The 26,987-nt window shown below is 44.7% G+C and overlaps 2 protein-coding genes and 5 non-coding genes across 10 annotated transcripts; 6 read left to right on the top strand and 1 right to left on the bottom strand.

Annotated features, from left to right (window-relative positions):
- Positions 1–12,178: 12,178 nt before the first annotated feature.
- Positions 12,179–17,216, top strand: NOP56 (NOP56 ribonucleoprotein). 2 transcript variants are annotated; one of them, XM_077112325.1, is made up of 12 exons: positions 12,179–12,222; positions 12,372–12,461; positions 12,843–12,957; positions 13,702–13,863; positions 14,016–14,214; positions 14,599–14,786; positions 14,873–15,024; positions 15,197–15,297; positions 15,635–15,783; positions 16,002–16,123; positions 16,314–16,451; positions 16,784–17,216. In XM_077112325.1, exons 1-12 carry the CDS (start codon positions 12,220–12,222, stop codon positions 17,144–17,146), a joined length of 1,782 nt encoding a protein of 593 aa, XP_076968440.1. In that variant the 5' UTR covers positions 12,179–12,219; the 3' UTR covers positions 17,147–17,216. The 2 variants fall into 2 exon arrangements, with proteins under 2 accessions (XP_076968440.1, XP_076968439.1); XM_077112324.1 differs by lacking the exon at positions 12,179–12,222 and having other exon boundaries at positions 12,330–12,461.
- Positions 13,513–13,582, top strand: LOC143653790 (small nucleolar RNA SNORD110). The gene has a single exon (XR_013161531.1). It is a non-coding gene; the product is annotated as a small nucleolar RNA SNORD110 (small nucleolar RNA).
- On the top strand, positions 14,330–14,461 carry LOC143653734 (small nucleolar RNA SNORA51). Its single transcript, XR_013161505.1, has one exon. It is a non-coding gene; the product is annotated as a small nucleolar RNA SNORA51 (small nucleolar RNA).
- Positions 15,360–15,446, top strand: LOC143653785 (small nucleolar RNA SNORD86). Its single transcript, XR_013161529.1, has one exon. It is a non-coding gene; the product is annotated as a small nucleolar RNA SNORD86 (small nucleolar RNA).
- Positions 15,841–15,916, top strand: LOC143653670 (small nucleolar RNA SNORD56). Its single transcript, XR_013161471.1, has one exon. It is a non-coding gene; the product is annotated as a small nucleolar RNA SNORD56 (small nucleolar RNA).
- Positions 16,173–16,243, top strand: LOC143653663 (small nucleolar RNA SNORD57). Its single transcript, XR_013161461.1, has one exon. It is a non-coding gene; the product is annotated as a small nucleolar RNA SNORD57 (small nucleolar RNA).
- IDH3B (isocitrate dehydrogenase (NAD(+)) 3 non-catalytic subunit beta) lies at positions 17,217–21,749 on the bottom strand. 3 transcript variants are annotated; one of them, XR_013156408.1, is made up of 13 exons: positions 21,635–21,749; positions 21,414–21,488; positions 21,159–21,257; positions 20,941–21,061; positions 19,723–19,783; positions 19,512–19,644; positions 19,269–19,402; positions 19,077–19,179; positions 18,837–18,983; positions 18,515–18,609; positions 18,337–18,397; positions 17,445–17,654; positions 17,217–17,343 (listed from the first exon to the last, which is right to left on the bottom strand). XR_013156408.1 is itself a non-coding variant. In XM_077112327.1 (12 exons), the coding sequence occupies exons 1-12, from the start codon at positions 21,668–21,670 to the stop codon at positions 17,263–17,265; spliced, it is 1,146 nt and encodes a 381-aa protein (XP_076968442.1). In that variant the 5' UTR covers positions 21,671–21,749; the 3' UTR covers positions 17,217–17,262. The 3 variants fall into 3 exon arrangements, 2 of the variants coding, with proteins under 2 accessions (XP_076968442.1, XP_076968441.1); XM_077112327.1 differs by lacking the exon at positions 17,445–17,654; XM_077112326.1 differs by having other exon boundaries at positions 17,217–17,654.
- Between the last annotated feature and the right edge of the window lie 5,238 nt (positions 21,750–26,987).

A 26,987-nucleotide genomic window follows, 5' to 3' on the forward strand; every position in this document is an offset into this window, starting at 1 on the left:
AGACACCGGCCATGTTCCTTCTCATGTGACAGAGATGTCCTAGATGCCAGCGGACTGTCTTCAGAGTCCAGGTATCTTCCTGTTGATGCCTTCAGTTGGACATTTTCACAGCCTAAGAACTGTAAATTGTAAGTTAATAAATCCCCATTGTAAAAGCCAACCCATTTCAGTATATTGCACCTGGCAGCTTTAGCAAACCAAAATGGATGGGTAAGGACTTTATCTTTTTTGATTACTAGGGACAAGAACTGAAATATAATCTCAAGGGCAAAATCACCAGGGGTGTGAGTGCTATCAAATCATATAAGCTGGGCTTCTTTTTGAGTGTTGAGGATCTCTATTAAAAACAGTTGGGCGGGCCGCGGTGGCTCAGCGGGCAAAGTGCTTGCCTGCTATGCCGGAGGACCTCGGTTCGATTCCCGGCCCCAGCCCATGTAACGAAAACGGAGAAACAAAATACAATAAAACAAGAAAATGTTTAAAAGATGTTTCCCTTTCTTCCTCTCTTCCTTCCTTCTATCCTTCCTTCCTTCTCTCTGTCTTTCCTTTAAAAAAAAAAAAAAAAAAAAAAAACAGTTGTCTGCAATCTTGTGCCATATAATTTATTCTTATTGCAGTATCAGTTTGGAAAAGTCGAAGGCTGACCTAAGCGTCATAGTTGGGACAGGTAAGGTATGTAGACCATATAGATATCTCTGTCACCTGTATCTGAAAAATGAGCCATCTCAATTGACTTCCAAATTCTGTTGTGACAATTCAATAAGTTAATGCATGCAAGCTTAAGTGCCAAGCATTAGGCCAAATCCTCAACAAATAATAGATATTATCACACACATGGATAAGATAAATCACCTCAGGCTCAGGTTATAAACAGACAGCATTAAATGCTATGAACAAAACTTTTACCCTATAACTTTAATCAACTGCTAGACTTCAGGACCTGTGCCAGGTAATCATTGCCTAAAAAAAGGAGGGGAATGTTGGGCTAACTATTCTTTCCAGGATGCTTTCCAATCTTCTGTGTCTATTGAAGTGTTGCATATACATGTAACACAGCACCAAAGAAAGTTATAGGGTTTCTTTCCACATTTGAGAAAAGGGCCAAGGAATTTCTAGATGCTCTTTTAAAAAAAAAAAAAAAACACCAAATAAATACAAACATTCCTATTTTGATCATTCTGTTCTACATATATAATCAGTAATTCACAATATCATCACACAGTTGCATATTCATCATCATGAGCATTTCTTGGAACATTTGCATCTATTCAGAAAAAAATAAAACAAAAATAGAAAAAAAAATTATGCATAACATACCCCTAACCCCTCCCTTTCATTGATCATGAACATTTCAAACTAAATTTATTTTAGCATTTGTTCCCCCTATTATTTATTTTTATTCCATATGTTCTACTCGTGTATTGAGAAGGTAGATAAAAGGAGCATCAGACACAAGGTTTTCACAATTACACAGTCACATTGTGACAGCTATATCATTATGCAATCATCTTCAAGAAACATGGCTACTGGAACACAGTTCTACATTTTCAGGCAGTTCCCTCCAGCCTCTCCATTACATCTTGACTAACAAGGTGATATCTACTTAATGCATAAGAATAACCTCCAGGATAACCTCTCAACTCTGTTTGGAATCTCTCAGCCATTGACACTCTGTCTCATTTCACCCTTCCCCCTTTTGGTCGAGAAGGTTTTCTCAATCCCTTGATGCTCAGTTTCAGCTCATTCTAGGTTTTTCTCAATCCCTTGATGCTGAGTCTCAGATCATTCTAGGATTTCTGTCCCACGTTGCCAGGAAGGTCCACACCCCTAGGAGTCATGTCCCATGTACACAGGGGGAGGATGTTGAGTTTGCTTGTTGTGTTGGCTGGAGAGAGAGGCCACATCTGAGCAACAAAAGAGGTTCTCTTGGGGGTGACTCTTAGGACCTAATTTTAAGTTGACTTGACCTATCCTTTCTGGGGTTAAGTTTCATATGAACAAACCCCAGGAATGGGGGCTCAGCCTATAGCTTTGGTTGTCCCCACTGCTTGTGAGAATATCACGAATTCAACTTGGGGAAGTTGAATTTTCCCTCATTCTCACCATTCCCCAAAGGGGACTTTGCAAATACTTTTTTATTCACTGATCAAATCACTCTGGGATTCATTGGGGCATCACTCTGGACAAACCAACAAAATCTCATGTCCTACTCAAGCTTCCATGTACTTCTGGTGTTCAGTTAAGCTGTCTACATAAGTTATATTAGGAAATGTACCAGTCAAAATATAAATTTTGTACCAAATAAACATTTTTTGCTTTAGTCTCACACATCAAGTAAAATTTTAAAATATTAATTACCATCTATTTTCAGCACCCTGCATTAATGACCTTCCTTTGTTCTTCCTCATGCAAAAACATTTTTAAAATTTGTACATTTAGTCACTATCATTATACACTCTTGGCATTCCTAGATTATACCATCTCAATCTTTATCGAGTAGACGCTCTTTTGACTTTAATTTGAGAATTTTCCCATTCTCAAAATGAGTGTAAAGTGTCGCCCTCTTGTCGTTATTTTATGCAATTTCCTTTTTTGAAGCTCTCCCCATTCACCAGAATTTGAATAGCACATTCCATTTCCATAGGAGTCCATTGGTGTTGCCCAGAGTAAAAACTCTGGGTTAATTTATGCAAAAATAACACAGTTAACCAAAGTCTGGGCTAAGTGAAGGGGTTAGATGATATAGTACATGATACCTTTCCAGTGGGTGAACAGTCTTATCTACCCAGGCAAAGGTCCCATGTGCCTTGTGGCCATGGAGCCTGGAGCACACCTGGGAAGCCCACAGCTCCCATGCAGACCTGCAGCCCATACAGGACACTTTCCCTGCTGGACTCCTGCAGGGACCGTGTCCTGCACATCATCTCCAAATTAATCTCCAGACACTGCTTGATGGAGAGTCAAGAGTTTCATCAGATCCAAACCACTCAGCTTACATTCAAGGCTTCTTATGTCCTGGATCCTTCAGTCCTTTCTCCAACTACTGTCCAGGTTGAGTTCTACACCTCTAGCAATTTCTTCTCATTTCTGGCTTTTACTTACATTCTCTTTCCATTCTTCATCTCTGAATGACCTCCACATTCTTCTATGAATACCTAAAATTCCTTCCAGCTATGAAGCCTTCCTCAGACACACCAAGCCAAATTAAGCATCTTCTGATTAGCCTCCTATACCACTGCATTTAGCACTTGATTACGTTCAGTCTCCTGAAAAGGTGAAGTCAGAGATCATGGCTTATTGTTTGTATTACTCCCATTATTCACTCCCTCCAATCCTTTGGTCTCTGCCCAAATGCCACCTCTTTGCTGAGACCATTTATAAAACAATGCAGCACTCCTTAATACACCAATAGTTATCACAATTCACATTTGCTTGATGGTCCATCTCCCCTTCTTGAAAGTAAATTCCATGATGGCAGGGACTTGGTTTTGTTTATTGCTGTATCCCCAGCACCTAGAAAGATACCTGGTGTGCAGTAGGCACACAGAAACTGTTTTTTTTAATGAATAGAATCACTGGTTGAGTGAATGATTGATTGATTGCCTGACTGCTTCTGTGGCCATTTGAACCCTGAGTAGAGCTGTTTTCACAACTGGAAAAGGAGGAGGCTGGTTGGACCATAGTTTACAAGCTGCACTCTAGCTCAAGCACTTATGTTTTCAGGGACCCAAGAAAGGCCAGCTGATTTGAATTGGTTGGTTTGGATCGAGATGATTAAGAGACGTAGCTTTGGGCTCATTTCTCTGCTTACTCCTCCCACCACCCATGACCGTTGCAAGCTTCATGTCGGCAAACTGTCTGCAGAGTGAAATGAATCCCCTGGGCTTTTGGGGGCATTTGGGGGTCATGCCAGTGCTTACAGAACTGGGCTGAAGCTGACAGAAGGTGGAATGATACCATAGGGATCCTATATCTGAGCTTGGGAAGCTCACCAACTCTTGGCTCCCCCCAAAATTGTTTAGATCAACAGCATCTTGCTTTATCCAAAAGATAAGTAATGTCCTTTCCGGTGCAAAATAAAGTGCTAACAGGAAATACTGGGTAGCAACGTTTTTTAAAGAGGAAGAGGAGAGGAAATAATGTTTGCAAAGCAGCAATGGGAAGTAAGGAAGACATCAATTTTTACATACATCTAATCAACTGGTGGGTCAAAGAAACCATCGTAGTGGACACTAGAATAAATTTGGAATTGAATTGTAATGAAAATATTGCACACCAAAATGTTTAAAATACAGCTAAAGTGATACTTAGAGAGAAATGCATATATAAGAAAAGAAGTTTTATTTAAGCTAGCTTCATTAATGAGTTTAAATTAATGAACTAAACATCTACAGTAAGAAGTTAAACATGTGAGGCATGCAACTAGGTGAATGTACCTTGAGGACAATAATGTTAAATGAAATGTCAAAAACAAAAAGACAAGTATTTTCATGCCTCACTCCTAAGAACTCACTATAACAAGTAAAGTTGGAGAATTGAAGTTGAGAGTGTAGGATATCAGCTTGGGGTCTATTGTAAGCTCTTACAGCAGTCATAGCTATTCCGGAATTGTAACTGTTTTTTTCTAACTTCTGAGATGCTGACTACTTGTGTATAACCTGGTCGTGCCCTGGAACTTCGGGCATTTGTGTGACACCTGAGACTCAGAGCCCTGAAGTTACGAAAGTCAGCATTACCCCATATAGCAACTGTTTAGAAAGTTGGAAAAGTGTCAGACTTTGATCAGAGATATGAATGAAGCTGATCTGGATAGGAGTAAGGTAAACCAGAATACAGTATAAAGGGTGATATGATCTATATATTTTTAAACTCCAATTTCTATGTGAGACCAAAGGGAGAAATATCTATTTGGTTCAAAACTTGTATTTTGGGTAACGTATTATCTAATTTAACTTGTATGGTCAGTTTATTCAAACACCACAATTACATGGAATCTGGAATACGGCGTGAGATTGTGCTGGTTTGTACAGTTTCGCGTGATGCCCTGATATATCCCAGAGTAATTTGGGAAGAGAATAAAAAAGTATTTCCAAAGTCCCTTTGGGGGCTGGGGAGATAGAAGAAAATATTAAACTTCTCTGGGGAATTCCTGATAGTCTCACAAGCAGTGGGGACAACCAATTCAATAGGCTGAGCCCTTGATCTTGGGGTTCATTCCATGAAGCTTATTCTTGCAAAGGAGAAGCTAAGCTTACTTATAATTATGCCTGTGACTCACCCCAGAGAACCTCTTTCATTGCTCAGATGTAACCTCTCTTAAGTCAACTCTGCAGGTGAACTTACTACCCTCCCCACTATATGGGGCATTACTCCCAGGGTGTAAGTCTCCCTGGCAACATGGGACAGGACTCCCAGGATCAGCTAGGATCTGGCATCATAGGATTGAGAAAGCCTCCTTGACCAAAATGGGGAAGAGAGAAATGAGACAAAATAAAGTTTCAGTGGCTAAGAGATTTCAAACAGAGTCAAGAGGTTATCCTGGAGGTTCTTCTTATGCATTATATAGATATCACTATTATGTTTGTGATATATTGGAGTGACTTCAGGGAAGTACCTGAAACTATTGAATTGTATTCCAATAGCTTTGATTCTTGAAGATGAAACTATAATATAGCTTTTACAATGTGGCCACGTGATTAAACCTTGTAGCTAATGCTCCCTTTACCAGGGTGTGGACAGATGAATAAAAAAATAAGAACAATAAGTAAATAAATAAATAAATAATAAAATTGGGTAGATTGCAATACTAGAGGTCAACAAGAGAGGTATGGGATGTCTGTTTTTTCTTTTTCTTTTTCTTTTTCTGGAGTGATGCAAATGCTCTAAAAATGATCATGGTGATGAATACACAACTATGTGATGATACTGTGGGCCATTGATTGCATACTTTGGATGGAGTGTACGTGTGTGAAGATATCTCAATAAAAATATATATTTTTTAAAGTTAAACAGAGAACAGCAAAACAAAACAAAAAAGTTGAAGGAAAGACATAATAAATGAAAAGCAGAAATTAATTAAAAAGAAAATATATAATCTGAATGAAAAGACAAATAAGATTGAAATTTTTCTGACAAGGTTGGTGGAAAAAAGTAAGAAGTAAAAAATAAACATTTGTGATAAAAAGGAAGATCATAAACACAGGTTCTGCAGAAAAGATTTTTTTAATTTCTAATTAAAGTTTACACCAAAAAAAAGTTGAAAGCATAGATTAAATGAAAAAGTTCCCAGAAAAGTATCACTAACCAAAGGTGGTCCAAAAAGGAATAGAAAATCTGAATAATTTTATGACGAATTAAGTCATTTGAATCAATCATTTAAAATATTCCCACAAAAAAAAAACTATGAGTCAAAATAACTTTACTAGTAAGTTCTAAAAAAAAAGCATTAAATAACAAGTAATTCCAGTCTTATATAAATTATTCTCAATTATTTTTTTAAGAAATAAGAAAGACAAACCCCAACCAGGACCATTCCAGCCAATGCTAAAGAACACCATGGGCAATAGATAAGATTCCACAAGGGTTCGATGCACTAGTGTAACTTTCCAGGACCCTACAACCTCCAGATGAGACCCTGGACCAGATAAGTCCTGAAACCCAGAGAGCATAGCCTCTCCAGAACATCAGATAGTTCCATCTCCCTACCCCATATTAGTGACAGATCCTTCCAACATGAAAAAGTTAGAATGGCCAAAGCCCAAACTCCCCTAAAGAGAGGGATGGAAAGATCAAAGATCATGGTGGAGAAGATAGGATTCAGCAAATGAATATGAATGCTGAATCATTAAATTGATATCTCATTTAGTCTCCAATATTCCCACTTAGAAGTAAAAACCTAGAAGCAGCTAGAAGTAAAAACCTAAGATTGTGGAATCATAACCCATGTCAAACTCCGAAATATGTCCTACAACTAATTGTGGTTCTGTGCTTTGAACTGTATTGCCTTTCTGTATATATGTTACCTTTCACAAAAAAGAATAAATAAAAGTTGATTGTGGTGATAAAAAAAATATTTATTCCTTCTAGCCTCCTATATTCTGGAACAGCTAGAAGGAAAAATCTGAGAGGATTGTGTGGTAGCCCATGACAAACTCTGGGATCTATCCTGTAACTTCTTGGTGAGGAGAGCTTTGAAAACTATTGCTTTTTTATTGTACATTTATGTACAATACTACCTAAACATATCTAACATTTATTTCGTTTTGTTTTTCCTCTCTAGCTTTTTTTTGTGGGGGGGGGGGGGCATGGGCAGGCACCAGGAATCGAACCCGGGTCTCCGACATGGCAGGCAAGAACTCTGCCTGCTGACCCACCATGGCCTCCACCTTCTAGCATTTATTTTAAAATGCATTATGGCATTTTTTTTACCAGGGATGCAAAGTTGTTTAATATTTTAAATCAATTAATATAAATCAGCATACTAATAGATTAAAAGAAGAAAGCATATCTTAATAGCTGCAGAAAAAAACCATTGAAAAAATTCAGCATGGTTTCTGATTTAAAACAAGAACAAAGCAAAGTAAAAGCCAATGAGAACTAGCAATGAACTTCCTTAACCCAATACACTGTATAACCATAAAATTGCAATAAACATTTTTTCTTGGTAAGCAGAATTTTGCCTTGTTTAAGTTGTGCCTGTGTGGAATTTGGTCACAGAGTCCAATTCCCAGATGCTGTTGGATATTTGGGTGAAGAAGGCAAGAGGGAAAACTTCTCAACTAAAGTAAAGATAATCTGCTATGGGCCAACAGAGTCTTGATGAGGTCTGTTTTGAGATCTTCTCTTTGTCTTTGGTGTTTTGCTGTTTCATCTCGATAAGTTCAAATATAGGTTTCTTTTCTTACTTTTTCTTTTTTTTTTAGTACATTCCTGGACCCTTGGATCCATGCTTTTTATCAGTTCTGGGAACACTGAATCCATTATCACTTCAAATAGAGTGCTTCCTCCTTTTTTCCTTCCTGACTTCTGAGCTCCAATCAGGGCAGAAATTATAGCCTCTCATTCCATAGCACCTCCTTATCTCAGGAAAAATGGCTCCACAACATCTTTCAGTCTGCTAATGGTCTCTTCAGTTGTACCTAATTTATTAATGAGCCATTTGCATTTCTTTAATTTCAACAATGGGAGTTTTCATGTCCACACATTTCATGTCTGTTCATTTCTGCTTGCTCCCTTGATTGTGGCAGAGATAAAGCTGCATGCTTCTACAACAGAGGTCAGCAAACGTTTTCCATGAAGCATCAGATGGTAAATACTTTAGGTTTTATGGACCAAATATAGTATCTATCACTTATTCTTTTTTTTTTTAATAATCTTTTAAAAATGTAAAGCTCAATGAAAAAAACAGGCCACAGGTTGGATTTGACCCCTAGTCGATAGTTCGTTGACCTGTGCTCTAGAAAAAAAATCACACACTTCATGTGATACAACTGTCAGTAAGGCAGAGGAAAGCTAGTACAGTATTAGTAAGGGAAGTGTTGAAATGAAAGTCCCTCTGGTTGTGAGCCTGGTGCTGTAGCCTACAGGTGCAGGCAAGTGATCCTAGAGACCTCACAGGCCTCACTGGAGATACCTGAGTGCTCATACAGCATGGAAGCAGTGGAGGCCTGCAGAGAGGGCACCTGGAGCTTGGAGAGTCTGAGCATCCAGCTGGCATTGGCCTATCTCAGAAAACATAGTGCACACGTCCGGGAACCAGTCCAAAGCAGCCATCCCTGAGCAAGGGTAAATGGGCTCCTAGGACATGGCACTAGAAACTGAGCATGAATAACTGAGGCCTCCCCCACATTCCTTTGCAATTGGAGAGTTGGTCTCATAAGCCCTCTTGCTATTCTGAGAGGAGCAGGGGAAGAGAGAGGATTTCTAAACAACTCTTACCTTAACAAGACTTCATACCAGATGTTGCTGGTAACCAACAATTGTCATTTACACATCGAACATGTTTTCCAGGTTCTGACAACATTTAATCAGGGTAACAGTAAACTGTCTGTTGCCACAAGAAATTGAAAAAGGAATATATAACTGTTTTAATACATAAAACTAGAGTTGTCTAGAGAGGAAGTGTCCATATGCAGAAGGCAAGGCTGAAGTGATGGGAATGAATCAGAGCAGGAGGGGGTATCAAAAATGGAGACAGATGAGAATTGGGACTCAGCTGACAACAGGTAACACGAAATGTGTATGCATTTATCAATAAAAGGGGCAAAAGAATGAGGCAAAAGAAGACCCCTAACATTTTTTGAGCTCCTCCTACCTGAGGCACCATGCCTATAGGAGAAGTTCAGTAAATATTTGCTGAAGGGGTGAATAAACTCTCCATTTTCATTCTTCAGAAGAAGTGAAAGTTCAGGGAAAATAAGTAACTAAATTAACGTCACCAGGCTTTGAAGCCAAACCTACTGACTCAGTTTTGTACTTACTGTTGCTTAACAAGCCATCTCTAAACTATTGGCATAAAACCACAATATATTATATCTCAGAATTCTGTAGGTTCTGGGAGCTCAACTAGACAGTTCTGCTGTTCTCGTTTGGGGTCTCTCATGTTGCTCAAGTCAGATGACAGTTGGGGCTGGAATATCAAAACCCACAAGTCCAGGGCCTTGGCCTGGATGGTGGAGAGTTGGAATACACTGGGAAAGGTGGACCTCCGTCTGTTTCCACATGGTTTCTCCAGCAGAGTAACCAAAGTTCTTATAAAGCAACTAAAGGCTTCCAAGAATGCAAATGGCTGAGGCCTGGAACAGGCCCAGAATCCCTTCTGCTGCATTCTGTTAAAGTGTCACACAGCAGCCAGGTAAATGTGTGTGTGTGTGTGTGTGTGTGTGTGTGTGTGTGTGTGTGTGTGTGTGTGTGTGTGTGTGTGGAGTGGGGTACAAAACTAACGACATGATACCAGGAGGTATGGATGGCTGGTAACCTTCTTTGGAGACTGGTGACTATAGGTGATGCTGTGAAACCAAGGCCTTTAATCTCTCCGTTACTTCAAGCCAAGATGTGCAGCCACAAATAGCACCTAATTGGATATTCTGCCTAGAAAGATCAACTCTGGCAGTGACGAGGAAGGTAGCATGCAGAAGGGGAGACCAAAAACTTTGTAAAAATCCACTTTCCTTGTAAGGACCCAACCTAGACAAGGAGCAAACAGCCCAAGAGAAGGGACAGTTACTTTCTAACATCAGGGGAGGGCCAGGTGCCAGGGAGAGAAAAAGGAAGTCAAAGGAATATTTTATTTTGGCATTTACCCACATTCCCATTTACCTGTAAGCATTTGTATCATACTAGTTGAAGTACATTTTTCTATATTTATCTCTTTAAATCAGCAAACTACTTCAGCAACAGGTAGTTTGTAACCAGAAAACTTGAGTATAACTAGTTAACTTTCACCTCAGTGGATGACTCAGATTGTTCATATCATGACTTAATACACAGAAATGTATGTGTCTGTATGTAGATATGTATGTATACCCACACACACACTCAGAAGTTTGACAAACTACTATCTTTTATCCTACATGGCATACCCTATTTTCTAATCTCTTTAATCCTGATTCTGTTGTTGTTTAAATGGCTGTTGCTAACTAAATTAATTCTATGTCCATGAATGGATTCTGCTTCTGATTTGAAAATCCCTGCCTTACAGGAAAAACAGTAACACCAGGAAGATTTAGAATTAACTATGGAAATAAGGAAGTAAATCCAAATGATGGCCTTAATATTTTTCATTATGTTTTAGAATCATTATTGGTATTTTGCATATTTACGTTTAGAATTTAATGTACTGAAGTATGTAATAGATAATTTCACGGTTCCCCTTTTAAAATGAGAAATGGAATAACTGATTCAGACTTGCCATCATAAATTGCTATGCACACAGAATTTAACCGTGCTTGTAAGCAATATTGAGATTTTTAAGAGATAAGATAAACCAAACATTTTTTCAGTGTAATGTATTAGATTTATAAGTGAGGTAATTCTTGGGTTGTTTAACAAGTAACTGAATTGCTTAAGAAAACAAAACATTACATTTATAAATGCAGTTTATAGTTATTGGAATCCAAGTTATAAAAATCCCTCGGGCAGACCACAGTGGCTCAGCAGGCAGAGTTCTTGCCTGCCATGCCAGAGATTCGGATTCGATTCCCGGTGCCTGTCCATGCAAAAAAATTAAATAAATAAATAAAAATCCCTTTAAAATGACCATTCTAAATTTACCAGGAAACCTACTACTTCAGGATAATCAGGTTTGGGATTCAAAACTCTAATATTAATTATTAAAGCCAAAGTAACTTCAAAGTGGTCTTCCATGTGTCCAAAAGCCGCCCTGGAGGACAGGGCAGCAGCTCCAACTCACTTAGGTCTGCGTGAGTGTTAAGAGTGTAACGCAGTTAGGAGCGTCCATGTGAGCGAGCAACACGTGGCCCGCAAAGAGCAGAGTCTAGGGAGTAGGAAACCGGCCTGGGAACACGTGGTGGCACTTTTCTTTACTACTTGATTAATCATCAATTCCATTTTAAAAATGAAAAGAAAAAAAAAACCCAAAAAACACGAAAGCCACGAGGAATATAAGTTTCCTGCAGGGTCTGCTCCCGTGTGTCTCAGACCTCCAATCCAGAGAAGGAGGAAAAGGGCGCGGCGGCCCACGGGGCTCCTGAAGGGTTCGCCCCCGCGCGGAAGGCCGGTACCAGGGGTTCGGGGGACTCGAGGTGGAGTGAGGGGTCCGGAGCCCTAAGTCACCGCGATGAGGGCAAATCTCCTGCCTGGGCTGATCGCCGCTCCCCACGCAGTGCCTCCCACACGGACTTCACCAAGCTCTGCTGCACCTAACATAAATGATGAAAACTCGAAAACTAGGGCTATTATCCACAGAAACCCTTTTGCAAAGCGCTTTGGAGGGCTTTGGAGCCGACCAGGTCGGCGCGTCCCCAGCAACCCTGCCGCCAGCGCCACAGTAGGGGGCCGGAAAAGGCCGGCACTTTAGCGCTCCGCACCACCCCACTCCGGAAGATACCACCTCTGCGGACCCGGACCCTTCCGAAGGCTCGAAAATGGTACCGTCCCCTCTCTCTGATTGGCCAACGAGCCGAAGGCGTGACTTCCGAAGCTGTTTCCGCGCGCCAGAGCCCGCTCGCCGCATTGCGAGCCGGGCAAGGAGCGGGCGCCATGGTGAGGAGTGGTTGCGGGTTGCGGGCTAGGCGAAGGCCGTGGCCTGGGCTCGGACTCGATTACGGGACTGGGCTGGGGCCTGCCCGGGGAGCAGGGGCCGAGCGGGCGCGTGGCCTGCGCTGATGCTCGCGCCCCGGCTCCTGTTCCAGGTGCTGCTGCACGTGCTGTTCGAGCACGCGGTCGGCTACGCGCTGTTGGCGCTGAAGGAGGTGGAGGAGATCAGTCTGTTGCTGCCTCAGGTGGGTGGAATCAGTGGGTCCGCACGGCACAAGTGGATAACCCGCGGCGATGAGCGCCCAGCGCGGGTCCCAGCATGCACCGCGCGCTCCCACGTGGCCGCCGCGCGTGTTAGGGGTAGATCCTGGGCCTGGAAAGCTCGAGAGTCGGGGGTCCTCACCTTGATTTATGACCGCAGTCATTTTAGGAGCTTTAACAAATAAACTTTACTCTCTCTTGGTACCGATTGAGGCAGAAACGCAGGCAGTGGGGCTGATGCATCGTTATATTTTAAAAGCTTTCCAGTTCTTAAGTGCATCCAGGGCTGAAAACTTCTGCTTTACTGCAATTTAGAAGCTTGAACGAGAGAAGGAAACCGTTCATCTGTTTGTTCGTACCCCCAGGTAGAGGAGTGCGTGCTCAACCTGGGCAAGTTCCACAACATCGTTCGTCTTGTGGCCTTTTCTCCCTTCTCCTCTTCCCAAGCTGCCTTAGAAAATGCCAATGCTGTGTCTGAAGGTGAGCTGGTCACCCCAAAGTATTTTAGGGGAAATAATGGAAATGTGGTTCCTGCCACCATTTATCCTTGCAGGGTGCTTAGCAATAGTACTTGCGTTTCGTCGGTTACTTTGTTCTAGAACTGGGATGTACGGAATATAATTTAAAAATAGCTGTCTCCATAGAACTCAAACTTTGAGGTACTTGATGGACGAAATGCTTTCATATTTAAAACTTGCAATGCAGAATGTAATTTTTCGTTGTGGGCACTGGAATGGTAATTCTTAACCGAAATCTTGTGGGAAGGGCAGGTTTAAAACCACTTATGCTCCAGTTTTGACTAAACCCAGTCAAGTGGTCTGGTTTCCTTTTAGATCCTTTATTTGACTGGAAGAGACAGTTCTGGTCCCAGGAGATCAATGAGGTTCTGGATACTTTTGTCATGTTTGAGGCTATGTTTTAAGCTAAGTTTTTGATACTTGTATCATGTTTGAGGTTATGTTTTAAGCTTAGTTATATATTTCATACTTGTGCTGTTGGACGTAGGTCCTGTTCCTCCCACCATTAAGCCAGGCTTTGCAGTGATGACTTGTGAGTCTGTCAATCCCCTGAGTTTAGACACTGAAGTCTCCATGTCTCTGAGCAATGCCGGAAGGAGGAACAGAGGGTGTCTCTAGCATTAAATCAGTATTTATGAGGGTCAGGGTCCTTATACCTGAAGCATCCTTCATCACGTTAGTGGGAGCTATGTTCTTTGCCCCCAAGGCGTTGTTCATGAGGATCTTCGCCTGCTCTTGGAGACCCACCTGCCATCTAAAAAGAAGAAAGTACTTTTGGGGGTTGGGGACCCCAAGATTGGTGCTGCTATACAAGAGGAGTTAGGGTACAACTGCCAGACTGGAGGTGTGATAGCCGAGATCTTGCGAGGTGAGACCCATCTCTTTTATACTCACACATTCTTTGACCTCTTTGAGGGTGGGGATGTTTATGGTTGCTTCTAGGAAGCCCCATGGTTGATTCCCATGGGTGCAGGAGCTAGCTCAGATGCCTTCCTTGCTCACAGTCCTTCCCTTCTCCAGGAGTTCGCCTGCACTTCCATAATCTGGTGAAGGGTCTGACCGATCTATCTGCTTGTAAAGCACAACTGGGGCTGGGACACAGCTATTCTCGTGCCAAAGTTAAGTTTAATGTGAACCGAGTGGACAACATGATCATCCAGTCCATTAGCCTCTTGGACCAGCTGGATAAAGACATCAACACCTTCTCTATGCGCGTCAGGTAAGGAGTAGGGATGACCCCTGAGATTGGGGTCTTTAGCCTGTGATTTCACTAATTTTGAATCCTGTGATGAGGATTAGCAGCTCCTGTGGGTAGAACAGGTGGGGTGGGGCTGGACCTCCTGGTGCTTACCACAGGCTGTGTTCTTGCACTGACTGTATAGAAAGAGGAGGCAGAGTAAACCCACCCCATCTACACCACAGCCCAGGCCTTGTGCTTGGTCTGTATTGTGAATGGGGGGACATGGAGTTGAGAAGGGGCTTGGACCCTGGCTGGACCCATTTCCTACAGACAAACAGTCAATGTGGAAATAGCTGAGGGTCTGGTTTTACTGTTTATGAGACATGGCAGCTGGACCCAGGAGATAGCTATCGCTCTTTGCAGGGAATGGTATGGATACCACTTTCCGGAGCTGGTAAAGGTTGTCAATGACAATGCCACATACTGCCGCCTTGCCCAATTCATTGGAAACCGAAGAGAACTGAATGAAGACAAATTGGAGAAATTAGAGGAGCTGACGATGGATGGCGCAAAGGCCAAGGCTATATTGGATGCCTCACGGTCCTCCATGGGTCAGTACAGCAGAACCCAGCAGCCAGGTGTAAAGTAATTGGGTCTTGAATATCTGGCTCTCATATTCACACATAATATTTCCTAGGCATGGACATATCTGCTATCGATTTGATAAACATCGAGAGCTTCTCCAGCCGTGTGGTGTCTTTGTCAGAATACCGCCAGAGCCTACATGCTTACCTGCGATCCAAGATGAGCCAAGTGGCCCCTAGCCTGTCGGCCCTCATTGGGGAAGCGGTGCGTCAGGGTGAATACCAAACGGGGAGAATTGGGATGTTACCATGCTTGTCTGCACTGCTACATTTTCTGACCCACCATATCTTCCCCATGGGAATGTGAGCAGGGGTTTATACAATTCATAGACAGGCAGTTTCCACTTCTCTGACCTTTTCCTCAAATTTTTCTTCAGGTAGGTGCACGTCTTATTGCTCATGCTGGCAGCCTCACCAACCTGGCCAAGTACCCAGCATCCACAGTACAGATCCTTGGGGCTGAAAAGGCCCTGTTCAGGTACCAGTGAGGGTACCTGCCCAAACTCAGGTGCCACTTCTGGTGCCCACTGCTTGTTTTGGGATCACAGTGATGGCTGACCGGGGCTCCCCTGACCTGTGCAGGCCTCTGCTATGGGGGTGATGGCTAGTCCTGGTGTCTGAGTGATTCCCAGGGCCCAGCAAAGGGACCAAACTTCCAGGTCAGCGACATTGATACCTTGTCTCTGGGAGCTGTGGGTTGGCATGAGGTATGGGGTGGAGAACCAGTCTTAGCCTGAGAATCACTCAGGAGACTGGGGAAAGAGGGGGAGGTGGGGTTGAAATTTCTGATCTTAAAATCATTGTTATTCTCTCAGAGCCCTGAAGACAAGGGGAAATACCCCCAAATATGGACTAATTTTCCACTCCACTTTCATTGGCCGAGCAGCTGCCAAGAACAAAGGCCGCATCTCCCGATACCTGGCAAACAAATGCAGTATTGCCTCACGAATTGATTGCTTCTCTGGTATGGGGGTGAGGGAGGCACACTGGGAGGGAACGGGGCTGACTACCGCAGCAGCTTCTACAATGATGGCAGTATTTTTCGTCAACAGCAGTTCACTTGTTGAGTGAGTGTTGATACTTTTGGGTCTGAGTGAAGCTGAGGGTAGAGAGATTAAAGGGTAAGGCTTAGTTCATCCCTTCACAGGCTGATAGGCTTTGTTTGCTCACATATGTTTTCAGAGGTACCCACAAGTGTATTTGGGGAAAAGCTTCGAGAGCAGGTTGAGGAGCGGCTGTCTTTCTATGAGACAGGAGAGATTCCACGCAAGAACCTGGAAGTCATGAAAGAGGCAATGGTTCAGGTTAGTTTGGTACTTGCTAAGAGGGGAGAACTGACTATAAGCTGGCTGTTGGAGATGATGAACTGTCTTAGCCTGAGTTTGCAAAGTGGAGGCAAAAAACTGATTTAATGAGCCTGATCCAATAAGGCTAGGAGGGAGGCCTGGTGAGCCAGAGGTTTTCAGAAGCTTTTCAGCATTTTTCTTTGATCAGGCAGAGGAAGCTGCAGCTGAGATTGCCAGGAAGCTGGAGAAACAGGAGAAGAAACGTTTGAAGAAGGAAAAGAAGCGACTGGCTGCAATTGCTCTCATGTCTTCAGAAAACAGCAGTAGTACTCTGGAAGAGTGTGAGGTCAGTAGGAAGCCAGCTGCAGGTGGTCTGGGTTTTTGAGTTTTTTAAGATGGATTTGCACTACCCCCTGGTTGAGGATTCCTGGGAAGCAACTAAGGACAGTACCTACTGAATAGGTGTAAGTCCTGCTCTGCTTGTTCTCAGGGCACATGTTTGTAGGCAGTAGTTCCACAGTGGGGCTGGTGGAGGTTCCTCCAACTGGAGAATCATTTTTCTCCCAGGAACTTTTCTGCCCCAGATGCTTACTTTGCTCAGAGTATAGTGTATGTGTGTGCATGCATATCCATATAATACACAAATAGAAGTGCCCTCACACCTTTCTCCCCCTTTAGGAGACAAGTGAGAGGCCCAAAAAGAAGAAAAAGCAAAAGCTCCAGGAGGCACCTCAGGAAAATGGAATGGAAGATCCATCTGTCTCTTACTCCAAGCCCAAAAAGAAAAAATCCAAGGAGGAGGTAATTAGTGATCTTGAAGAGACAACACAAGTTGTCACCACAAGTTTACCCAAGAGGAAGAAGTCTTTTCCCAAAGAGGAACCAGTTAGTGATGCTGAAGAGGCAGCCAACAGCAGGAGTTCAAAGAAAAAGAAGAAACTTTCCAAGGAGGAGCCTATCAGCAGTGGACCGGAGGTTGTCAGCACTAAGAGCAGCTCCAAGAAAAAGAAAAAGTTGCAAAAACTATCCCAGGAAGATTAAAATGGACATTCCCTGGGTGGCTATGCCCCAACCCATCCCCCACACCCCAATAAAAACAAAATTCACAAAAGTTGGTCAACATTTTATTTAACACCTTACACAGGTGAGGGTGGGGCCTATGGGTGGGGCAGGGCAGCAATGACAGCCTCAGTGAAGTCGTGGCAGGTGGCATAACCACCCATGTCAGTGGTTCGAACCTGTGGGGGAAAATTGTCATCATCCCTCTGCCTAGGCCCCACCCCCTAGAAGTCCACAACCACCCTCAGTTCCTTAAGGAGGAAACCAGCCCCAGGACAACCTAGGCTCTGCCCGGAAAGGTGATTATGGTCCGCTGTCTAGAGGGAAGGTCTGTTCTGGTCCACTGTACTGAAGGGATGTGTAGGTAATATGGTCCTTGTGAGGTTGGAGGAAATAAAGGGTTCTAGACCCCGTGGGGGTGCAGGTGGCCGATGACAGACTTGATGAAGTCGGATGTGGTGCTGTAGCCGCCCATGTCTCGAGTCCGCACCTACAGCCACCATCGGCAACAGCCGTGGGGAAGAAGAGAAGAGAGCCCATGAAGGGGGCAGGGCAGTGTGACCAAGGAAATGGAATCCAAGGAAAGGAGACAAAAGGCCAGGACAAAGGATGCAGCAGAAATGGGGGGTGGCCAGGTTTGGAAAAGCAAGAACCCACCCTTGGCCAGGCCACTCCCACTCTTTCTAGAGCCAGAGCTACTACTGGAGCAAGGCTGTGGCCTAGGCAAGATGGGAGGCTGGACATAAAGTGAAGAGACAATACAGATCTGAGACAACATGAGGCAACCTTAAGAGAACCTTAAGACCTGGGAGGAAGAAAGAAGACAGAAGGGGAATGGAGATGAGGATGGTCTTCTAAGTACGAAGAACTGAACTCCCTCCACTCCCCTAGGTAGAAGAGTAGCAGGTTCTGGGTTAGACAAGACCCATAAAAGGGACAGAGCTGATAAAGCAGGAACAAGACAGAAAAGGGAATGGCAGATGGGAACTGAAAGAGGCAAAGCAGATGAAGAGGATGAAACAGCTCAGAGAAGGGAGGTGAAGAACAGCCCTGAGTGGGCAGGGACAGATCAGAAAGCAGATTGGGACCTGGGCACTTGGAGAGAAGGTCCCTATTCAGGTTCCCCTAAGTAAGAGCTAGGCCCTGCATCCCCACAGCCCTTCTAAACTCACCTTGCCAACTTTGATCACCTTCTTCACCGCATCTGCAATCAGGTTGGAGTGATACTCGAGACTGTCAATGTGGACAGGAAGAAACTGAGACTTCCCCCAATATACCCCCCTAACTCCCAACCCACTTATGTTCCCCCTCACAACAAACAGCCTCCATCTCAGCCTCCCGTGAGCCTACTTGAGGTGCCGCAGCATGTTGGAAGCCGACAGCAGCATGGCTGTAGGGTTGGCTATATTCCTGCCCACTGCCTGAGCAAATGGGTGCCGGGCGCCCTGTGAAGAAAGCATAAGGCCAGAGTCACTGAGGGATCAGAGAAAAGCATTATGGGAGAGGCAGAGATGAAAGAGAGCAAGCCTGGGTCACTGGTAAGAGGCATAATGCGGCAGACCCCAGGGTTATTTTGGAGGGGGAAGAATGGCAGGGGAGAAATTAGGGGGAACCTAAGATCATAAAAAGGGCATGAAGGGGAGGCTGAAAGAGAAAGTGGTAACTCACTCACCATCTCAAAGACTGCATACTCTGCACTGTAGCTCTCACCAGGGACCACACCAGCTCCTCCAACCAGACCCGCAGCCAGATTGTCAATAATGTTCCCATAGAGATTGGGCATCACGAGCACATCAAACTGGTAAGGATTCTGCACCAGCTATGAGGCAAGATGTGGACATGGAGAAAGGAAGTAAATCCTACTCCACGCCACCAGAGCACCAGGAGAGTGGGGACATGGGGAGTGGCCCACCTGCATACAGCAGTTGTCTATGATCATTGTTTCAAACTTGATTTTGGGGTACAGTTCAGCAACTTCCTCACAGCACTGTAGAAACAACCCATCCCCAAGTTTCCTGTCCATGAGCCAAAGAGAAAAGATTCAGGCAAAAGTGCAGGAGGCCACCTTCCCAGGAACTCACCCTGCACAAAGCCATCTCCTCACATGATGTTGGCCTTGTGCACAGCCGTGACCTTGCCCCGCCCCTTCTTGGTGGCATAGTCAAAAGCAAACTTTGCAATCCGCTGCGACTTGGTTCGAGTGACAATCTTCAAGCACTCGATCACGCCCTTCGCACTCTGGGTGAGAAGAGAGAAGCATCCAGGTGACACTGGGAAGGAGGAGCGGAAGGAGTTATGCCTCTCTTCCCACCTTCATCTCCATTTTCCCCAATTTCTGAGATCTTACCTCATGCTCCAGAGAGCTGTATTCCCCTTCTGTCTGCTCCCGAATGATCACCAGGTCTAGATTGTTGTGTCGAGTCTTGTACCCAGGAAGTGACTTCACATGGACCACATTTGCAAACAAGTCCAACTTACGCCTGTGTGTGGGTGGGGCAGTCATCAGCACTGCACCTAGTGCCCCAGTGCCCCCTCTGACCACTGCTCATACCACCTACCTTAGCCGCATGTCATAGGAAGCTAGTTCCCCCTTGTACTCCATTGGGGTATGGATCTTTCCTGCATAAAGAATTGGGAGAGGGGGGTAAGACTGGCAAGAGGGGGTATCAGGCACAAGTCAAGCACAAGGGAGCCCAAACTAGTGTCCAATCCTGTCGGGCATAATATAACCCAGATCCCCATCAACGAATCGCAAATCAATAACCCTTAATTGCCTATGGGGTCAAGGGACAAAAGAATGTAGTTTTGTCCACTGCTTTATTATTAGTCACCACATTTAATAAATTTTGAGATTTCAAAATGACCTTAACGGAAGATGCGAGAGTTTTCGTGTTTATCAGAGACTAGTTTAATAGGGTGTTGAGAAACAGTGTCAGATTTATGACCTTTCTTGATGTTTCTGTCTATTGATTTGACATTTTTTTCTACCCACACTTACTGAACATCAACCACATGCCAGGCACTAAGGACATCAACCAAAAAAAAAACACTCAACCCTGCCTTCAAGAAGCAAACAACTCACTAGGCAAGACAGAAGATACAGAAGACATAGCAAATACTATGGGAGAGAGATTAAGGGCATGCATAGAAACACACAGAAAAAAATTCCCTTTGGGAATAACAAGAAGTGTTTGAAATGCCAATTCCTCTGTGACACTTCTTGTTATTCCCAGAGGGAATTTCTTCCACATTCTCTCAGAACTAGTAAATGTAACCTTACTTGGAAAAAGGGTCTTAGCAGATATGTATAGGTCAAAGCACAGAATAAGTGGCATGGAAACCAAGTCAGATGAGTTCAGGGCCAGCTTGTAAAGAACTTACTTTACCAGGCTAAGGTTGAGACTGGCAAAATCAGACTGGTGTTTCTAAGATAAGAGATGTGGAAGATGAGTTATAGAGGCAGAATTGCCTCTCGTGACAAGATTAATGTATGACAGCAGAAATCTCATGAGAAGAAGAATGTGTAATAGCAGAAGGGAAGACAGAAGAGGCAGCTAAGTAGCATTCAAATTAACAGGACTTAATGAAGACTCATGACAGACTCCCAACATTTGCAGCCTTCTTGCATTCACAGCTGGCATGAATTCTCAATTCCCGGGCTCTCAAGGGACAGGTGTGGTAAAAGCTGTAAGGAGTTAATGTATTCGTACTGGGGAAGGAGGACTTAATGAACATTTGTTCATATAACTGGCAAAATGGCAAGGGGCCGCACATACCGATTAATGCCACCTTGTTCTCCTTCATGGAACTCAGCACCTGCTCCAGCTTCTCCTCAGATGCCATATTCTGCACTTCGCTCAGATGATGCTCCTGGAACTCCACAGGGACAGCTGCCGCCTTCAGAGACAGGTCCCAAAAATCGCAGGGTCAAGGTCGAGTAGGTCCTTTCCAAACCAGCCCACTCTCTGCTGGCTGATCCCCCCAGACCACTCACCTTGAATACCTCCTTGACAGCGTGCATCAGCTCAGGCCCCACGCCGTCTCCTGGCAGCATTGTCACCGGAAAGGCGCCCTCCACCCTCACGTCCTCCGCCTGAGGACGGAACCAACAGAGCTAGAGCTGGGGCGGGAGCGGGGGTCCTCGGGGCAGGGAAGAGGAGCGCGGGGAGAGATGGGGAGGACGCCCGGAGAGGGGGCCGCGAGGACGGGAGAGAGACGTGGGCGAGTCCAGAGCCCGACTCGCACCTACCTTGCTTGCGGCGCGCACCGAGGCCGAGGTAGTCAGGCCCCTCCATACCCCACAGTTCGGGACGCCGACCAGAGCCTGCAACAAACACATGTAAGCCTATGAGGTTAGGTCTGGGACCCTCAGACCGCAATAGTGCAGGGACCTCGCCCTCCTCAGGAAACCCCCGGATGAAACTGCTGCTCTCCCGCCCGTCCCCTGCCCAGGATGTTTCCTCTCCTTACTCGGGTCATCCAGCGGACACTGCCCAGTGCCGCCATGTTCTCTCCGCAAGAAGTCGCGCGGGAAGTGACGCCGGAAGTCGGCGCGTCCCGGTACCCGGACTTCCGGCCCTGCTTGTCTCCTTGCGAAGATCCTTGCTCGCTTCTCTTTCATCTCATCCGTCTTCCCCGTTTCACATCCTCTTGTGGAAACGACCGAGAGGGTCTCGGGACACACATGAGCACCTTGTCTATTAAATCAATAGACAATTTCAGTCACCTTATTTAATTTATGTTGAAATTTCAAGTGATATTAAAGGAGAATATGAGATTTCACGCTTCTCAAACAAGGTCCTGAGTTTAATGAAAAGTTGCGGAACAGTAGGGAATCTGTGCTGTGCTGTTTTTGCTTCTACATGTTTGTCATTCCTTTAACTCCCTGAACAAAGGAACAATCTGTCAGGCACTAGAGGCCAAAAGAACACAACACACATAGGGAGGTGTGTATTGCCTTCTCTGATCCCTGAGCCTGACCAGTTACTCTGTTTTAATCAAGATTCCTCGTTATTTTTGCCTGTATGATCTATTTCTTTTCCCTAATGGTTGTCTCACATAGTGTGTCAAGCTTGAATTCCTGAGCACCCATAATGGGTGCGTGCCAGAAATCTGTTCAAGCATCTAAGTGTGCCTAAGGAGAAACTTCAGTTTGATTTTTAGAACTCCAGTCACATTCTGTTTACAAATGACACATCTAAAAACAAAACAAGACAGGATACTCGTAATTTAGCATGTTACCTCCAAACTTCTGAGTATCAATTAATATTTTATTTCCAGATTATAATTTTTCCTTTTCACAAAAAGTTATTCAGACAATGATACAGTGGCTTGTTCAACATATCTTGTATTAGAGAATAAGCAGACATTCTTTCAGTCTGCTGCATATATTCTATAGAATATGAGTTTATATTTAGGTGGTTTCTAGTTTGGGACTTTTTCAGGAGCATTGCTGTATACATGCCTGTACATTTTTCTTTATTCACATTAATGAATGTGTTACCAAGGTTAACCAAAGGAGCTCTAACTATGTATAAATGTCAATTATGAATGTGTTGCATTGCAAAAAACAAATAAGGGCTATTTAGTTGCTTTTTTTCACCCCTCATATATAGGGGTATGGGTTACTAATATTGTTTTAGCTGTTCAGTGATGCCCTAGGGATCCAGCCTTTCTAACTTTCTGTGCTGCCAGCCTAAGTATGGTAGTTAGATTCAGTTGTCAACTTGGCCAGGTGAAGGCACCTAGTTCTGTTGCTGCGGACATGAGCCAATGCTACATGAACCTCATCTGTTGCTAATTACATCTGCAGTCGGCTAGGAGGTATGCCTGCTGCAATGAATGATGTTTGACTTAATTGGCTGGTGCTTAAATGAGAGAGCACAACATAGCACAGCCCAAGCAGCTCAGCATACCTCATCTCAGCTCTCGCAACTCAGCCCAGGCCTTTGGAGATGCAGAAAGTAATCACCCCAGGGAAAGTTGTTGGAACCCAGAGGCCTGGAGAGAAGGCCAGCAGAGACCACCCTGTGCCTTCCCATGTAAGAAAGAACCTCAGTGGAAAGTTAGCTGCCTCTTCTCTGAAGAACTAACAAAATGAATCCCCTTTTATTAAAAGCCAATCCGTCTCTGGTGTGTTGCATTCCAGCAGTTAGCAAACTAGAACACTAAGTATATTGTCTGATGTCTTCCTCCTCCTTGGTGCTTCACAGTCACAAGATGGCTGCCGTGGCTCTGGATATCACTTCCACATTCAGAGCTGGAGAAGGGAAGAAACATCAGTTCCAAACACATCACTCTTTCTAATAAAAAAATCTACCCTCAGTAGATTTCCACTTAGATATCATAGACCAGAACTTTAGTCACCCCTACCACAAGGAAGGCTTGGAGAGACAAGAGATTTGTCATGATTGGCTTAAATGCAAGATTTTCATCCTGACTGCACTTTATAATCACCCAGGGAGCTTTTTAAAAATGCCTATGTCTGGGCTCCACTTCCAGAGGTTTACTTGTATTTTTTAAAAGCTTGCTGGTTGACTCTAAAAGTTACCTGGGAAGGACAGTGGCATCAGTTAGGATTAGATTCAGCTGTGAATCTAATTACTAGTGGCAGCGCACATAGTAACTGCAGACTAAACACGACAGGCGTTTATTTTTCAATGATAGATGATCCAGGGCTGGAATGGCCCTTCACTCTGTCAGAATCTCAGCCTCCATTATCTTGTTGACCCACCTTACAAGGTCTCTGTTTCCAAGGTCACTTCAAGATCCAAGGTGTTTATTCCAGCTCTAGCTGTCATGCATGCATTCTAAGAAGCAGGAAAAAGGCTGCGGAAGAAGAAGAGGCCCCCACCCCGCCTGACTCCTTTAATGACACTTTCTGGAAGTTGCACACACAATTTCTGCTTACATCTCATTGTGATAGAGAAATTTGTCAGTTTTTCTTCCAAAGTGCTAGCTTTTGTTCAGAAGGCCTCCTCTACCTTAAAATCATAAGCATATTCTCCAATAGTTTTTCTATTGATGCTATGGTTTTGCATGTTTATATGGTTTAGGTTATTCATTCATCTGAAATTTAGTTTTGTAAATGGTATAAGATAGAAACCTAACTTTGTTTTTTCCGAAGGGTTAGCTAATTGCCCCAGTATAATTTATTTTCCCCCCATGTAAGAAATGCTCCCTTTATCAAATACTAAGTGGAAGGATGGGGGCCCCATGAGTCAGATTCAATGAAATGAAGACTCCGTGGCACCTATTAGTGATGCTGTCAACCAAATGGTGAGGGGATGGAAGGGGGATAACCTGTCCTGCCTGTCACTATTAATGAGGATAAACGGTGAAAAGTAGGATTGAATCAAGCCACCGGAATGGTGCTTTGATTGTTGCTCACAGTCCATCCAGGTGTTGGGAGAGATGTTATGACAATGGGACAGCAAAACCCCCCAGCCCAGCTAAAACGCAATATGGATATGGCGGCTGTGGAAGGGTCCTGAAGGTCGAAATAAATAGTAGCAGCTGTGCTGTTTGATAAAGAGCTCTAGGTGAACCAAAGACATTACAGGGGTAGTTGGCTGAATCACACAGGTGGCCAGTCAAAACAAAAGTGAATGCAAAGCCTTGCTTACTGGCACTGCTTTCTCCTTCCATGCTCCCCCACCCCCTGGTCCTCTCTTCTCCACCCTCAACTGCTTTAATGAAAGAGCTGTGTGTGCGTGGGGACTTCAAGGAGGGAAGGACCTTAAACATTTATAACTCCCTTTATAAATGGGCCCAAACACTCAAGTCATCATCTTACCCAGTCCAACGAGGAGAGGGAGTGCTGGATTCAGGGGTGGCTACAGTATGGAGTGGGGACAAAAAGGAAAGGGGCCCGTGGACACAGGTCCAGAGGCGGCCTTGAGTACCAATCCCGGGGCCAAGGGAAAACAAAACCCTCCCAGCTTGCAGCTACCGCCTGCGGCTTGCCTCCCCCACCACCTTGCGCTTCCCTGTGCCCCCACTTCACCCCACCTTACGTCCCCTGGAGGCAGCATGACCTCCTGGCAGCTGTTGCTGTCGTGCCTGATCCACATTCCTGCAAGGTTAAAAAAAAAAAAAATGTCCAATTTCAACTGATGAAATTTGAGCAAAGTTCCAAATGGGGCAGGCGGGGCTTGTAGTGTCAATTCAACGTACTGTTGCGGCTTCCGCGGCTGAATGTGTATTGTACATACTTTCGCTTCGAATGCCCCTAAGTGTCAGAGGGGTCTTGCCCACTCAGGAACTGCAGCATGTAGAGTGATGATTCCTGAACAGTATAGACTGCCAAGAGAAGGGAAACCAGAGCGTCGGAGACCTCGAGGCTGCCGGCTTCCCCGAGAGAGGCCATTTTCTAGTACAATGGCGCCACCTGCTGGACGCAGTCACCAAGTACAGCCCTCTCCTTTTTTTCAAACAGGAACGTGCTGGCTTGTTCCTGACCCGGCGAGGTCCGGTGACTCCCCCACCCAAACATCCCCACGTGGGGATGGGTCAATGGGATTTGGTGCCTATCAAAGGAAGGGCACTTTCTAGGCCCAACACAGCTCGGAGTCCCCAAAAGTTTGGTTCACCGGTCTCATTTTTTTGTGTTAAAGCTGCCTCCTCCTCCCCGCCCCACCCCACCCCACCAGGGGTTGGGAGCCGTGGGGAGTGCAGTTGAAGCTTGAAAAAGAAGTCTGATCTCTCCATCCTTGTGAATGTCCTTGTCTGCTTTAAATACATGATCATCAGTTTTATATGACATGCAATAAAAGAGGCTTTATAAACACACACACCATAACATTATCTTAGTTTTATATGATAAAGTGACAGCAATCCCTTTGGGGCAATCTTTATCTCTCTCCTTCCCACCCCCCACCCGAAGCGCAGAGGTCCCCCAGCTCCCTGGCCTGGTTCACTTGTAGATCCGTGAAGCCGACTGCTGATGCTTCCAGCTGTACAGAACTGAGAGCCAATAGTCCTTCTGCTCAGTGGACAGCGCTGCTAAATAGTCCTGGCCAATGCACCCTTTGATGAACCTTGCTACACTTCTACTGACTTTTGGGCTATTGCCAATGGCCTGGCTGTCTGGCCCCTGAGACAGGCAGACTAAAGATGTTGCTCTTTGGGGCTGCCTACTGTGGAGGCAAATTGCTTTACCGATCAGACGGTCGCTGGTGGCAATGCCACGGTAAGGACCCATTCTCCAGTGAGGCCAACTGGAATCAAGCCTCTGACCCAGCCCACGCTCCCACGGCACCGTCCTCACTGCCTGGACCTATCACCGCTCGGATGTGGCGACACGTTCACCATCATGAACCGGACACAACGGAAAGGACTTTATGTTTCTGATGCAGATGCCACCCCCTACAGACCAGATTTGGGACCCTGCCCCCCTATTGGGCCATCTGTCTTGCAATAAAGGAGGCCCCGTTGTCCCGGCATTGTCTCCACCTATTCCTGGCATGTTGACTGAATCAGATTTCTGACCTTCCTCACTGCTGTCAACACATTTTTAGGTTAAAGCGTTGCTGTTCTAATCTGATCTGGAGACTCTGGCCACACCATTGTGGCCTTTGAATCTAACTCATGTCAAGTTTTCAGCTTTCCCAACCATCTAGAGTCTGAGTGATATGTCTTTCTGTTGCAAAAAGCCACCCAATAATAAGCCAATTGTAAAGATATCAGATAGCTGTGCCACGGTCTCCAGCATCTGCAGGCACCTGGAGGGCTGGAAAAGTCTCCTCAAAAATAAACTAAAAAAGATTTCTGGTTGGGCGGGCCATGGTGGCTTGGCCGGCAGAGTTCTCGCCTGCCATGCCAG

The sequence above is a fragment of the Tamandua tetradactyla genome, chromosome 1, assembly GCF_023851605.1.
Source record: "Tamandua tetradactyla isolate mTamTet1 chromosome 1, mTamTet1.pri, whole genome shotgun sequence".
Classification (NCBI taxonomy): domain Eukaryota; kingdom Metazoa; phylum Chordata; class Mammalia; order Pilosa; family Myrmecophagidae; genus Tamandua; species Tamandua tetradactyla.

Excerpts from the sequence above, each read along its gene's own strand:
- IDH3B (XM_077112326.1), bottom strand. The coding sequence starts at position 21,670 with ATGGCGGCACTGGGCAGTGTCCGCTGGATGACCCGA. Across the intron at positions 19,784-20,940 it reads GAACAAGGTGGCATTAATCG|GAAAGATCCATACCCCAATG; the intron begins GTATGTGCGGCC and ends TTCTTTATGCAG. Across the intron at positions 17,655-18,336 it reads AGGTGATCAAAGTTGGCAAG|GTGCGGACTCGAGACATGGG; the intron begins GTGAGTTTAGAA and ends TGGTGGCTGTAG.
- NOP56 (XM_077112324.1), top strand. The coding sequence starts at position 12,345 with ATGCTCGCGCCCCGGCTCCTGTTCCAGGTGCTGCTGCACGTGCTGTTC. Across the intron at positions 12,462-12,842 it reads TCAGTCTGTTGCTGCCTCAG|GTAGAGGAGTGCGTGCTCAA; the intron begins GTGGGTGGAATC and ends TCGTACCCCCAG. Across the intron at positions 15,025-15,196 it reads CGGCCCTCATTGGGGAAGCG|GTAGGTGCACGTCTTATTGC; the intron begins GTGCGTCAGGGT and ends ATTTTTCTTCAG.